This window comes from Somniosus microcephalus, unplaced genomic scaffold (assembly GCF_052327205.1).
Source record: "Somniosus microcephalus isolate GS21.2 unplaced genomic scaffold, FLI_Smic_1.0 unresolved_chr3, whole genome shotgun sequence".
NCBI classification, from domain to species: Eukaryota; Metazoa; Chordata; class Chondrichthyes; order Squaliformes; family Somniosidae; genus Somniosus; species Somniosus microcephalus.
Window position 1 is genome coordinate 49,979,304 of NW_028225181.1, and position 14,499 is coordinate 49,993,802.

At 53.2% G+C, this 14,499-nt stretch overlaps 1 protein-coding gene across 1 annotated transcript in view; it reads right to left on the reverse strand.

Annotated features, from left to right (window-relative positions):
• Positions 1-2,297: 2,297 nt before the first annotated feature.
• mlf2 (myeloid leukemia factor 2) overlaps positions 2,298-14,499 on the reverse strand; it is a 30,256-nt gene continuing 18,054 nt past the window's right edge. Inside the window, exons 4-5 of the mRNA XM_085976778.1 lie at positions 6,152-6,357; positions 2,298-4,576 (exon numbers count right to left, since the gene is read on the reverse strand). Of these exons, the coding sequence (XP_085832904.1) occupies positions 6,182-6,357 (176 nt within the window). The 3' untranslated portion in view covers positions 2,298-4,576; positions 6,152-6,181. The remainder of the gene's footprint in view (positions 4,577-6,151; positions 6,358-14,499) is intronic.

Consider the following 14,499-nt stretch of genomic DNA (forward strand, 5'->3'; position numbering starts at 1 on the left):
CCCTGCTCTGGACTCACCCGCCATTGGGAACATCTAGTCTGTCTAGTCCTGTTGGAATTTTATAAGTTTCAATGAGATCCCCTCTCATTCTTCTAAACTCCAGCGAGTATAAGCCTAATCGACCCAATCTCTCCTCATACGTCATTCCTGCCATCCCAGGTATCAGTCTGGTGAATCTTCGCTGCACTCCCTCCATGGCAAGAACATCCTTCCGCAGATAAGGCGACCAAAACTGCACACAATACTCAAGGTGCGGTCTCACCAAGGCCCTGTACAAGACGTTTTGCTGCAATTATATAGGGCCCTGGTGACCACACCTGGAGTATTGTGGACAGTTTTGGTCGCCTTACCTGAGGAAGGATATACTTGCCATAGAGGGAGTGCAACGAAGGTTCACCAGACTGGTTCCTGGGATGGGGGGATTGTCCCATGAGGACAGATTGAGTAGACCAGGCCTGTATTCTCTAGAGTTTAGAAGAATGAGAGGTGATCTCATTGAAACGTATAAAATTCTTACAGGGCTTGACAGGGTAGATGCAGGGAGGATGTTTCCCCTGGCTGGGGAGTCTAGAACCAGGGGTCACAGTCTCAGAATAAGGGGTCGGCCATTTAGGGACTGAGATGAAGTGAAATTTCTTCACTCAGAGGGAGGTGAATCTTTGGAACTCTCTACCCCAGAGGGCTGTGGAGACTCAGTCGTTGAGTATATTCAAGGCTGAATATTAAGGGAATCAAGGGATATGGAGATCGGGCAGGAAAGTGGAGTTGAGGTCGATGATCAGCCATGATCTTATTGAATGGCGGAGCAGGCTCGAGGGGCCGAATGGCCTACTCCTGCTTCTGATGATCTTGGCTGTTTGCGAGATCTTACTCTGCACAAAGCAGCCACCATCTTAACTGGGGCATTGCTGGCGGGATCTTGCTGTGCGCAAACACAGTTGACACCTTTCCACCCCCACCTTAACTTTTTTAATTCGTTTATGGGATGTGGGCGTCGCTGGGCAAGGCCCAGCATTTATTGCCCATCCCTAGTTGCCCTTGAGAAGGTGGTGGTGAGCCGCCTCCTTGAACTGCTGCAGTCCGTGTGGTGAAGGTACTCCCACAGTGCTGTGAGGGAGTTCCAGGATTTTGACCCAGCGACGATGAAGGATCAGCCGATATACTTCAGTGAGGACGGTGTGTGACTTGGAGGGGAACTTGGAGGTGGTGGTGTTCCCACGCGCCTGCTGCCCTTGTCCTTCTAGGTGGAAGAGGTCGCGGGATTGGGAGGTGCTGCCGAAGAAGCCTTGGCGAGTTGCTGCAGTGCATCTTGTCGATGGTACACACTGCAGTCACGGTGCGCCGGTGGTGGAGGGAGTGAATGTTTAAGGTGGTGGATGGGGTGCCAATCAAGCGGGCCGCTTTGTCCCGGACGGTGTCGGGCTTCTTGAGTGTTGTTGGAGCTGCACTCATCCAGGCAAGTGGAGAGTATTCCATCACACTCCTGACTTGTGCCTTGTAGATGGTGGAAAGGCTTTGGGGAGTCAGGAGGTGAGACACTCGCCGCAGAATATCCAGCCTCTGACCCGCTCTTGTTGCCACAGTATTAATGTGGCTGGTCCAGTTAAGTTTCTGGTCAATGGTGACCCCCAGGATGTTGTTGATGGGGGATTCAGCGATGGAAATGCTGTTGAATGTCAAGGGGAGGTGGTTAGACTCTCGCTTGTTGGAGATAGTCATTGCCTGGCACTTCTGTGACGCGAATGTTACCTGCCACTTATCAGCCCAAGCCTGAACGTCGTCCAGGTCTTGTTACATGCGGGCATGGACTGCTTCATTATCTGAGGAGTTGTGAATGGCGCTGAACACTGTGCAGTCATCAGTGAACATCCCCATTTCTGACCTTATGTTGGAGGGGAAGGTCATTGATGAAGCAGCTGAAGATGGTTGGGCCGAGGAACACGGCCCTGAGGAACTCCTGCAGCGATGTCCTGGGGCTGTGATGATTGACCTGGGACTGCACCTCATTTACTGTTGCCCGGGGAACCTCGCTGGGCACAAAATGTCCACCTCGTGAGCTTGACCTTCACCTTGCGCGTGCGCAGAATCCTGCTGTGTAGAAAGACGGCCGCCCTGTTAACTGGACACTCCCCGTGCACGTCGCGCCGCTGCGGGCGGAATTCTGCTGCGCGCAGAATGGTCGCCCCATGTTTGTTTGTTGCTGTTGGTGACGGAGATGCGGTCTTGGCCGTGTACAAAATGGAGGGGGGGGGGGGAAAAGAGAGCCGGTGAGGGTTGGAGAATGAAAGGAAGAAACCTTTTTATTACCCAGGGTTTTTTTTTTATTAAGGCAAAAGAAAAATAACAGCAACAAATAAATTAGACATGTTCACGTGCTCTAGAAATATCCGCACGTGGTGTTCGTGACCTCTGGCTGGATACTGGGGTTCGAGAACTAATTGGGGGGGGGGGGGGGAAAGAGAGAGAGAGATGAGAGAGAGAGAGCAACAGAGGGAGGGGGGTGGGCGCAGGGATGTTTCCTCCTGCCCCGGAAAGGGCGGGATATTCGACTGCAGGGGCATCACAGCTGGGCCCATTGTCCCCCTTGATTGACTCAGCCTGCACGCCTTCACCCGGGAGGACCCACGCCGGATTCAGGAGCTTGGGGGGGGGGGGGGGGGGGGGGGGAGTGGATCCAGGTTGTTCCATTCTCACCCACATCGCCCACTCACTCCCCGCTCCCCGAAGGTGAGGACCACTAGACCTCCCGTAGCCCGTCTTCCCCCCCCACCACTTCACTGGGCGAGATTCAGGCTGACTCGGCACAGGCCTGGGGTGGAGTCTGGGCCTTTCCTGCTTGGTGTGTTGGGGGAGGGGGGTTCTGTACCAGAGAATATGGCTTTCCACTGAGAAAGGACGTTGCGATCATTTACACTCGGCAAACCTTTCAGCAGCTGTTGTTAGCTAGAAAAGAGTAACAAGGGCCAACAGTCCAGCTATTAGGAATTCTGATATTAGGAATAATAGTGGGCAAACTATCAGGTCGCTCACCCAGTGATCAGGACACTGCTTCAAAGAGTTTTAAAAAAAAACTTTGTACTCTCAACCAAATCGCAATCGTCTCTACAGACATCAGGGGAGACAGCGAGACAGAGAGAGCGCGAGACCGAGAGAGAGCGCGAGACCGAGAGAGAGAGCGAGACCGAGAGAGAGAGCGCGAGACCGAGAGAGAGAGCGCGAGACCGAGAGAGAGAGCGAGACCGAGAGAGAGCGAGACCGAGAGAGAGCGCGAGACCGAGAGAGCGAGACCGAGAGAGAGAGCGAGACCGAGAGAGAGAGCGAGACCGAGAGAGAGAGCGAGACCGAGAGAGCGCGAGACCGAGAGAGAGCGCGAGACCGAGAGAGAGCGCGAGACGGAGAGAGAGCGCGAGACGGAGAGGGAGCGCGAGACCGAGAGAGCGAGACCGAGAGAGAGCGAGACCGAGAGAGAGCGCGAGACCGAGAGAGAGCGCGAGACCGAGAGAGAGCGCGAGACCGAGAGAGAGCGCGAGACCGAGAGAGAGCGAGACCGAGAGAGAGAGCGAGACCGAGAGAGGGGGAGAGAGAGAGAGAGGGGGAGAGAGACAGAGAGAGAGACAGAGAGAGGGAGAGTGACTGAGAGAGGGAGAGAGACAGAGAGAGGGAGAGCGACAGAGAGAGGGAGCGACAGAGAGAGGGAGAGCGACAGAGAGAGGGAGAGCGAGAGGGAGAGAGAGACAGAGAGAGGGAGAGCGACAGAGAGAGGGAGAGAGACAGAGAGAGGGAGAGAGACAGAGAGAGGGAGAGCGACAGAGAGAGGGAGAGGGAGAGAGACAGAGAGGGAGAGAGACAGAGAGAGGGAGAGCGACAGAGAGAGGGAGAGAGACAGAGAGAGGGAGAGAGACAGAGAGAGGGAGAGAGACAGAGAGAGGGAGAGAGACAGAGAGAGGGAGACAGAGGGAGAGAGACAGAGAGAGAGAGAGAGAGAGAGAGAGAGAGAGGGAGAGAGACAGAGAGAGAGAGGGAGAGAGACAGAGAGAGGGAGAGAGAGAGAGAGGGAGAGAGACAGACAGAGACAGAGAGAGAGGGAGAGAGACAGAGAGAGGGAGAGAGACAGAGAGAGGGAGAGAGACAGAGAGAGGGAGAGAGACAGAGAGAGGGAGAGAGAGAGAGACAGAGAGAGAGAGAGGGAGAGACAGAGACAGAGAGGGGGTGCTGGGTTATCAAGTGCTAATCCTTCAGTAAAGCTGAGTTTTAAAAGGGGCCGGTGAATTTCGCCTCGATCAGTGAAATGTGGAATATTTAATCAAAGGCTTCTCTCTCTCTCTCTCTCGATGCAGAAATCGATGGTCTCCGATCGGTTGCAGACACACAGCGAGAGGGGAAGGGGTGATGGAGGAAGATGGAGAGGAAGGGGGTCTATTGCCGCCCGATGTCTGTCGATGGGAGTGTAACTAACTCCAGGGGTTGTATCTAAGCGAACAGGTCAGACTTTAATCTTACAACAAAGCTCGTCCAGAATCAGAATCCAGCTTCAGGGACAGTCCATTGTAGGTCCGAATTCTTCTTATCTTCATGCCTGAATGGAGAGGCAGAGAGAGAGGGGGGGGCATTAGACAGTGAGAGAGAGAGAGAGAGAGGGCGAGCGAGCAGGTGGGCGAGAGAGAGGGCTAGAGAGGGGGCGAAGGAGCCACACCGAGGGAGCAGGCAAGGGCGAGGGAGCGCGCGTGTGAGATAAAGTGCGCGCGGGGGGCAAGAAAGCGAGAAAGAGAGCGCGAGAGCAGGAGAGACAGAGAGTGAGAGAGACAGAACGTGAGAGAGAGACAGAGAGAGAGAGAGAGAGAGAGAGACAGAGAGAGAGAGGACAGAGAGAGAGAGACAGAGAGAGAGAGGCCGAGAGAGAGACAGAGAGAGAGAGAGAGAGACAGAGAGAGAGAGAGAGAGACAGAGAGAGACAGAGAGAGAGAGACCGAGGGGGAGAGGCCGAGGGAGAGACCGAGAGGGAGAGACCGAGGGAGAGACCGAGAGGGAGAGACCGAGGGAGAGACCGAGGGGGAGAGGCCGAGGGGGAGAGGCCGAGGGGGAGACCGAGGGGGAGAGGCCGAGGGGGAGAGGCCGAGGGGGAGAGGCCGAGGGGGAGAGGCCGAGGGGGAGAGACCGAGGGAGAGACCGAGGGAGAGACCGAGGGGGAGAGACCGAGGGAGAGGCCGAGGGGGAGAGGCCGAGGGGGAGAGGCCGAGGGGGAGAGACCGAGGGAGAGACCGAGAGGGAGAGGCCGAGGGGGAGAGACCGAGGGAGAGACCGAGGGGGAGAGGCCGAGGGGGAGAGGCCGAGGGGGAGAGACCGAGGGAGAGACCGAGAGGGAGAGGCCGAGGGGGAGAGGCCGAGGGGGAGAGGCCGAGGGGGAGACCGAGGGGGAGAGACCGAGGGAGAGAGGCCGAGGGGGAGAGGCCGAGGGGGAGAGACCGAGGGAGAGACCGAGGGGGAGAGGCCGAGGGGGAGACCGAGGGGGAGAGGCCGAGGGGGAGAGGCCGAGGGGGAGAGGCCGAGGGAGAGACCGAGAGGGAGAGGCCGAGGGAGAGACCGAGAGGGAGAGACCGAGGGGGAGAGACCGAGGGGGAGAGGCCGAGGGGGAGACCGAGAGGGAGAGACCGAGGGAGAGAGGCCGAGGGGGAGAGGCCGAGGGGGAGAGGCCGAGGGGGAGACCGAGGGAGAGACCGAGGGAGAGACCGAGGGAGAGACCGAGAGGGAGAGAGGCCGAGGGAGAGACCGAGGGGGAGAGGCCGAGGGAGAGACCGAGAGGGAGAGACCGAGGGAGAGACCGAGGGGGAGAGACCGAGGGGGAGAGACCGAGGGGGAGAGGCCGAGGGGGAGACCGAGGGAGAGAGGCCGAGGGGGAGAGACCGAGGGAGAGAGGCCGAGGGGGAGAGGCCGAGGGGGAGACCGAGACCGAGACAGAGAGAGCTAGCGAGAGAGACAGAGAGCGAGTGCGCGTGAGCCGGAGAGAGCGAGGCTGAGGGAGAGACGGAGACGGAGACCGAGGGAGAAACAGACAGAGCGGGAGAGACAGACAGACCGAGAGAGAGAGACAGTGAGCGAGTGCGCGTGAGCAGGAGAGAGCGCGCGCGCGGGGGGAAGAGACCGGCGGCCGTACCTGATCCAGAGCACGAGGACAGGGAGCCGGTTACCAGTCGTAGCGACGAGATTGGCGGGGCTGTGGGGTGCTGTTCTCGGAGTAGGCAATGGCTAGCCTGGCAGGCTCGGGGGCAGCTCCCCGCTCCCGCCGGTAATTGAGGCTCCGCCCTGCGCCGAACCGGGACGTCTCTCGTTTCCATTCGTCATCGAACGCACCCGCCTCGGCTGGAGAGAAGGGGAAGGACGGTTAGAACGGACGTCATGGCACCCTGCCAGCATCGAGACAACCCAGCCCCACAATTCGGGACTCTGCCCCCTCCTTTACTGCACACACACACAGACTGGCGATCTGTGCAGACAGAATCATCGAGCAAAGGAGGCCATTCGGCCCACTGTGCCTGTGCTGGCTCTTTGCGAGAGCTCTCCAATTAGTCCCCCTGCTCTTTCCCCGTTGCACTGAAAACGTCGTCCCTTCCCGTGTTTATCCAATTCTCCTTTCGAAAGTTACCATTGACTCTGCTTCCCTTTCAGGCAGTGCATTCCAGATCACAACAACTTGCTGTGTAAAAAAAAAAAGAACAGGATTTCCTCATCTCCCCTCTGGTTCTTTGGCCAGTCACCTTAAATCTGTGTCCTCTGGTTACCGACCCTTAGAATCATCGGATCATAGAAAGTGACAGCGCGGAAGGAGGCCATTTCGGCCCATCGTGTCCGCGCCGGCCGACAAAGAGCTATCCCAGCCTAATCCCACTTCCCAGCACTTGGTCTGTAGCCCTGCAGGTTCGAGCATCCCAAGGGCACATCCAAGTACTTTTTAAATGTGGTGCGGGTTCCTGCCTCTACCACCCTTTCAGGCAGTGAGTTCCAGACCCCCACAACCCTCTGGGTGAAGACATTTCCTCTCAAATCCCCTCTAAACCTTCCCCCAATTACTTTAAATCTGTGCCCCCTGGTTATCGACCCCTCTGCTAAGGGAAATAGGTCCTTCCGATCCACTTTATCGATGCCCCTCATAATTTTATACACCTCAATAAGGTCTCCCCTCAACCTCCTCTGTTCCAAGGAAAACAGACCCAGCCTATCCAGTCTTTCCTCAGAGCTAAGATTCTCTACTCCCGGCAACATCCTTCTAAATCTCCTCTGCACCCTCTCTAGTGCAATCACATCTTTCCTGTAATGTGGTGACCAGAACTGCACGCAGTACTCTAGCTGAGGCCTAACTAGTGTTTTATACAGTTGAAGCATAACCCCCTGCTCTTGTATTCTATGCCACGGCTAATAAAGGCAAGCATTCCGTATGCCTTCTTAACCACCGTATCTACCTGGCCTGCTACCTTCAGGGATCTGTGGACATGCACTCCAAGGTCCCTTTGTTCCTCTACACTACCAAGTATGAGGAAAGGTTGAGTAGATTGGGCCTCTACTCATTGGAGTTCAGAAGAATGAGAGGCGATCTTATCGAAACATGTAAGATTGTGAGGGGGCTTGATCGGGTGGATGCGGGGAGGATGTTTCCACTGATGGGTGAGACTAGAACTAGGGGGCATAATCTGAGAATAAGGGGCTGCCTGAGATGAGGAGAAACTCTTCACTCAGAGGGTAGTAAATCTGTGGAATTTGCTACCCCAGAGAGCTGTGGAAGCTGCAACATTAAATAAATTTAAAATGGAGATAGACATTTTCCTAGCAGATAAGGGAATTAGGGGTTACGGGGAGAGGGCAGGGAAGTGGAGGTGAGTCTAGGTTCGGATCAGCCATGATCCTATTGAATGGCGGAGCAGGCCCGAGGGGCCGTATGGCCTACTCCTGCTCCTACTTCTTATGTTCTTATGCCACTGGAAACACTTTCTCCTTATTTACGCGACCAAAACCCGTCATGATTTTGAACAGCTCTATCAAATCTCCTCTTAATCTTCTCTGCTGTAAATTGAACAATCCCAGCTTCTCCAGTCTCTCATCCCTGGTACCCATTCTGGGAAATCTCCTCTGCACCCCCTCCAAGGCCATGAGGCCCATCCGAAAGTGCGGTGCCTAGAACTGAACACAACACTCCAGCAGATACCGAACCAGTGTTACATGGCAGGTGATATTTAAGGCAGAGAAGTGTGAAGTGATACATTTGGGAGGAGATTAAATGGGTGGGTAGAGTCCATGATAGGGGAGAGTGTACATGGGCTGTGGGAGGAGATTAAATGGGTGGATAGAGTCCATGATAGGGGAGAGTGTACATGGGCTGTGGGAGGAGATTAAATGGGTGGGGAGAGTCCATGATAGGGGAGAGTGTACATGGGCTGTGGGAGGAGGTTAAATGGGTGGGTAGAGTCCATGATAGGGGAGAGTGGACATGGATTGTGGGAGGAGATTAAATGGGTGGGTAGAGTCCATGATAGGGGAGAGTGTACATGGGCTGTGGGAGGAGATTAAATGGGTGGGTACAGTCCATGATTGGGGAGTGTGTACATGGGCTGTGGGAGGGGATTAAATGGGTGGGGAGAGTGTACATGGGCTGTGGGAGGAGATTAAATGGGTGGGTAGAGTCCGTGATAGGGGAGAGTGTACATGGACTGTGGGAGGAGATTAAATGGGTGGGTAGAGTCCATGGTAGGGGAGAGTGTACATGGGCTGTGGGAGGAGATTGAATGGGTGGGTAGAGTCCATGATAGGGGAGAGTGTACATGGGCTGTGGGAAGAGATTAAATGGGTGGGTAGAGTCCATGATAGGGGAGAGTGTACATGGGCTGTGGGAGGAGATTGAATGGGTGGGTAGAGTCCATGATAGGGGAGAGTGTATATGGGCTGTGGGAGGAGATTGAATGGGTGGGTAGAGTCCATGATAGGGGAGAGTGTACATGGGCCGTGGGAGGAGATTAAATGGGTGGGTAGAATCCATGATAGGGGAGAGTGTACATGGGCTGTGGGAGGAGATTGAATGGGTGGGTAGAGTCCATGATAGGGGAGAGTGTATATGGGCTGTGGGAGGAGATTGAATGGGTGGGGAGAGTCCATGATAGGGGAGAGTGTACATGGGCTGTGGGAGGAGATTAAATGGGTGGGTAGAGTCCATGATAGGGGAGAGTGTACATGGGCTGTGGGAGGAGATGAAATGGGTGGATAGAGTCCATGACAGGGGAGAGTGTACATGGGCTGTGGGAGGAGATGAAATGGGTGGGTAGAGTCCATGATAGGGGAGAGTGTACATGGGCTGTGGGAGGAGATTAAATGGATGGTTAGAGTCCATGATAGGGGAGAGTGTACATGGGCTGTGGGAGGAGATTAAATGGGTGGGTAGAGTCCATGATAGGGGAGAGTGTCCATGGGCTGTGGGAGGAGATTAAATGGGTGGGTACAGTCCATGATAGGGGAGAGTGTACATGGGCTGTGGGAGGAGACTGAATGGGTGGGTAGAGTCCATGATAGGGGAGAGTGTACATGGGCTGTGGGAGGAGATTGAATGGGTGGGTAGAGTCCATGATAGGGGAGAGTGTACATGGGCTGTGGGAGGAGATTAAATGGGTGGGTAGAGTCCATGATAGGGGAGAGTGTACATGGGCTGTGGGAGGAGATTGAATGGGTGGATAGAGTCCATGATAGGGGAGAGTGTCCATGGGCTGTGGGAGGAGATTAAATGGGTGGGTAGAGTCCATGATAGGGGAGAGTGTACATGGGCTGTGGGAGGAGATTGAATGGGTGGGTAGAGTCCATGATAGGGGAGAGTGTACATGGGCTGTGGGAGGAGATTAAATGGGTGGGGAGAGTCCATGATAGGGGAGAGTGCACATGGGCTGTGGGAGGAGATTAAATGGGTGGGTAGAGTCCATGATAGGGGAGAGTGTCCATGGGCTGTGGGAGGAGATTAAATGGGTGGGTAGAGTCCATGATGGGGGAGAGTGTACATGGGCTGTGGATGAGATTAAATGGGTGGGTAGAGTCCATGATAGGGGAGAGTGTACATGGGCTGTAGGAGGAGATTAAATGGGTGGATAGAGTCCATGATAGGGGAGAGTGTACATGGGCTGTGGGAGGAGATTAAATGGGTGGGTAGAGTCCATGATGGGGGAGAGTGTACATGGGCTGTGGATGAGATTAAATGGGTGGGTAGAGTCCATGATAGGGGAGAGTGTACATGGGCTGTAGGAGGAGATTAAATGGGTGGATAGAGTCCATGATAGGGGAGAGTGTACATGGGCTGTGGGAGGAGATTAAATGGGTGGGTAGAGTCCATGATAGGGGAGAGTGTACATGGGCTGTGGGAGGAGATTAAATGGATGGTTAGAGTCCATGATAGGGGAGAGCGTACATGGCCTGTGGGAGGAGATTAAATGGGTGGGTAGAGTCCATGATAGGGGAGAGTGTACATGGGCTGTGGGAGGAGACTGAATGGGTGGGTAGAGTCCATGATAGGGGAGAGTGTACATGGGCTGTGGGAGGAGATTGAATGGGTGGCTAGAGTCCATGATAGGGGAGAGTGTACATGGGCTGTGGGAGGAGATTGAATGGGTGGGTAGAGTCCATGATAGGGGAGAGCGTCCATGGGATGTGGGTGGAGATTAAATGGGTGGGTAGAGTCCATGATAGGGGAGAGTGTCCATGGGCTGTGGGAGGAGATTCAATGGGCGGGTAGTGTACATGATAGGGGAGAGTGTACATGGGCTGTGGGTGGAGATTAAATGGGTGGGTAGAGTCCATGATAGGGGAGAGTGTCCATGGGCTGTGGGAGATTAAATGGGTGGGTAGAGTCCATGATAGGGGAGAGTGTACATGGGCTGTGGGAGGACATTGAATGGGTGGGTAGAGTCCATGACAGGGGAGAGTGTCCATGGGCTGTGGGAGGAGATTGAATGGGTGTGTAGAGTCCATGATAGGGGAGAGTGTACATGGGCTGTGGGAGGAGATTAAATGGGTGGGTAGAGTACATGATAGGGGAGAGTGTACATGGGCTGTGGGAGGAGATTAAATGGGTCGGTGGAGTCCATGATAGGGGAGAGTGCACACGGGCTGTGGGAGGAGATTAAATGGGTGGGTAGAGTCCATGATAGGGGAGAGTGTACATGGGCTGTGGGTGATTAAATGGGTGGGTAGAGTCCATGATAGGGGAGAGTGTACATGGGCTGTGGGTGGAGATTAAATGGGTGGGTAGAGTCCATGATACGGGAGAGTGTACATGGGCTGTGGGAGGAGATTAAATGGGTCGGTAGAGTCCATGATAGGGGAGAGTGCACACGGGCTGTGGGAGGAGATTCAATGGGTGGGGAGAGTCCATGATAGGGGAGAGTGTCCATGGGCTGTGGGAGGAGATTAAATGGGTGGGTAGAGTCCATGATAGGGGAGAGTGTACATGGGCTGTGGGAGGAGATTAAATGGGTCGGTAGAGTCCATGATAGGGGAGAGTGCACACGGGCTGTGGGAGGAGATTAAATGGGTGGGTAGAGTCCATGATAGGGGAGAGTGTACATGGGCTGTGGGAGGTGATGAAATGGGTGGGTGGAGTCCATGATAGGGGAGAGTGTACATGGGCTGTGGGAGGAGATTAAATGGGTGGGTAGAGACCATGATAGGGGAGAGGGTCCATGGGCTGTGGAAGGAGATTAAATGGGTGGGTCGAGTCCATGATAGGGAAGAGTGTACATGGGCTGTGGGAGGAGATTAAATGGGTGGGTAGAGACCATGGTAGGGGAGAGTGTACATGGGCTGTGGAAGGAGATTAAATGGGTGGGTAGAGTCCATGATAGGGGAGTCAGTGCATGGGCTGTGGGAGGAGATTGAATGGGTGGGTAGAGTCCATGATAGGGGAGAGTGTACGTGGGCTGTGGGAGGAGATTAAATGTGTGGGTAGAGTCCATGATAGGGGAGAGTGTACGTGGGCTGTGGGAGGAGATTAAATGTGTGGGTAGAGGCCATGATAGGGGAGAGTGTACATGGGCTGTGGGAGGAGATTAAATGGGTGGGTAGAGTCCATGATAGGGGAGAGTGTACATGGGCTGTGGGAGGAGATTAATTGGGTGGGTAGAGTCCATGATAGGGAAGTGTGCACACGGGCTGTGGGAGGAGATTAAATGGGTGGGTAGAGTCCATGATAGGGGAGAGTGTACATGGGCTGTGGGAGGAGATTAAATGGGTGGGTAGAGTCCATGATAGGGGAGAGTGTACCTGGGCTGTGAGAGGAGATTGAATGGGTGGGTAGAGTCCATGATAGGGGAGAGTGTACATGGGCTGTGGGTGGAGATTAAATGGGTGGGTAGAGTCCATGATAGGGGAGAGTGTTCATGGGCTGTGGGAGGAGATTCAATGGGTGGGTAGAGTCCATGATAGGGGAGTGTGTCCATGGGCTGTGGGAGGAGATTAAATGGGTGGGTAGAGTCCATGACAGGGGAGAGTGTACATGGGCTGTGGGAGGAGATTAAATGGGTGGGTAGAGTCCATGATAGGGGAGAGTGTACATGGGCTGTGGGAGGAGATTAAATGGGTGGGTCGAGTCCATGATAGGGGAGAGTGTACATGGGCTGTGGGAGGAGATTAAATGGGTGGGTAGAGTCCATGATAGGGGAGAGTGTACATGGGCTGTGGGAGGTGATTAAATGGGTGGGTAGAGTCCATGATAGGGGAGAGTGTACATGGGCTGTGGGAGGAAATTAAATGGGTGGGTAGAGTCCATGATAGGGGAGAGTGTCCATGGGCTGTGGGAGGAGATTAAATGGGTGGGTAGAGTCCATGATAGGGGAGAGTGTACATGGGCTGTGGGAGGAGATTGAATGGGTGGGTAGAGTCCATGATTGGGGAGAGTGCACATGGGCTGTGGGAGGAAATTGAATGGGCGAAGAACCAGACTTCACCAATAATCAGGGAAACAATTACGTTTTCGGGAATAACCACTTTGACATCCCTTCCCTTCCATACAGGCATAACTGCGACAAGCAGTCAAATACCAATGGAAAACAGCTACTACAGCTCTGTCGAAACCTGGGTCTGTACATTGTCAATGGTAGGTTCATAGGAGACCTCCTAGGAAGATCGACCTATTGCTCACCTCTTGGCTGCAGCACAGTAGACTATATGATTACAGACTTAGACCCATCCTCTTTCAGAGCATTCACAGTCAAACCACAAACAACACTGTCAGATCACAGTCAAATTACTATGTTCCTCAAAAAGACAGAAACAAACAACATAGAAACACAACCCAGTAAACTGTACAACACCAAAAAATCGTACAGATGGGCCAAAAACGACACGGAAAAATACCAGAAAACAATTAGCAATGCATCAACTCAAGCTCTCTTAGACACCTTTCTGGATAACATATACACTCACAATAAAGAAGGCGTAAACCGGGCAGTTAGTAAACTAAACAATATTTTTGATAATTTGGCAACAAATGCAAACTTGAAAGCTCGCAAGAACAAACCCAAAACAAAAAACTATGAAAAATGGTTTGACCGAGATTGCCATAACATGAGGAAAAAACTTAGAAAAATATCAAACCAAAAACACAGACATCCAGAAAACGAGGAACTACGCCTTACTTATTGTCAGACACTAACACAATACAGAAACACACTCAGAACCAAAAAAGAGCAATATATTAAGAATACACTCAGCTCCATGGAGGAATCCATAGATTCCAATTGTTTCTGGGAAAACTTGAAAACACTACACAAAAAACAACACGACGATTTGGCCATTCAAAATGGGGACACATGGGTAAACCACTTTGAAAAATTATACCAGAAAAACACACTAAGACCAGAGCAACACCAAATATGCAAAAAACTGGAAAAGCTAGAAATGGCCATAAAAGATAACCAAAACCCGCTGGACGCCATAATAACAGAAAAAGAACTTCTTGAAAAACTCAAGGACCTGCGACCAGGAAAAGCCTGCGGGACAGACGGCATACTAAACGAGATGATTAAACACACAGACAACAAAATGAAACTGGCTATCCTAAAACTCTTCAACTTGGTTCTGAGTGTCGGTTATTTCCCTGATATCTGGAACAAAGGACTCATAACGCCCATATACAAAAGTGGGGACAAAATCGACCCAAACAACTATCGAGGCATCTGTGTAAACAGTAACCTGGGGAAGGTATTCTGTAGCATCATAAACAAAAGACTTATAAACTTCCTTGAGGAGCACAATGTCTTGAGTAAAAGCCAAATTGGATTCCTGCCAAACTATAGAACATCCGATCATATCTTCACCCTACAGACCCTAATTGACAAACACGTTCACCATAACAAAAGCAAAATCTACGCATGCTTTGTAGATTTCCAGAAGGCTTTCGACTCCATCTGGCATGACGGTTTATTCCTGAAACTTATCGAAAGTGGGGTAGGAGGGAAAACATATGATGTAATTAAATCAATG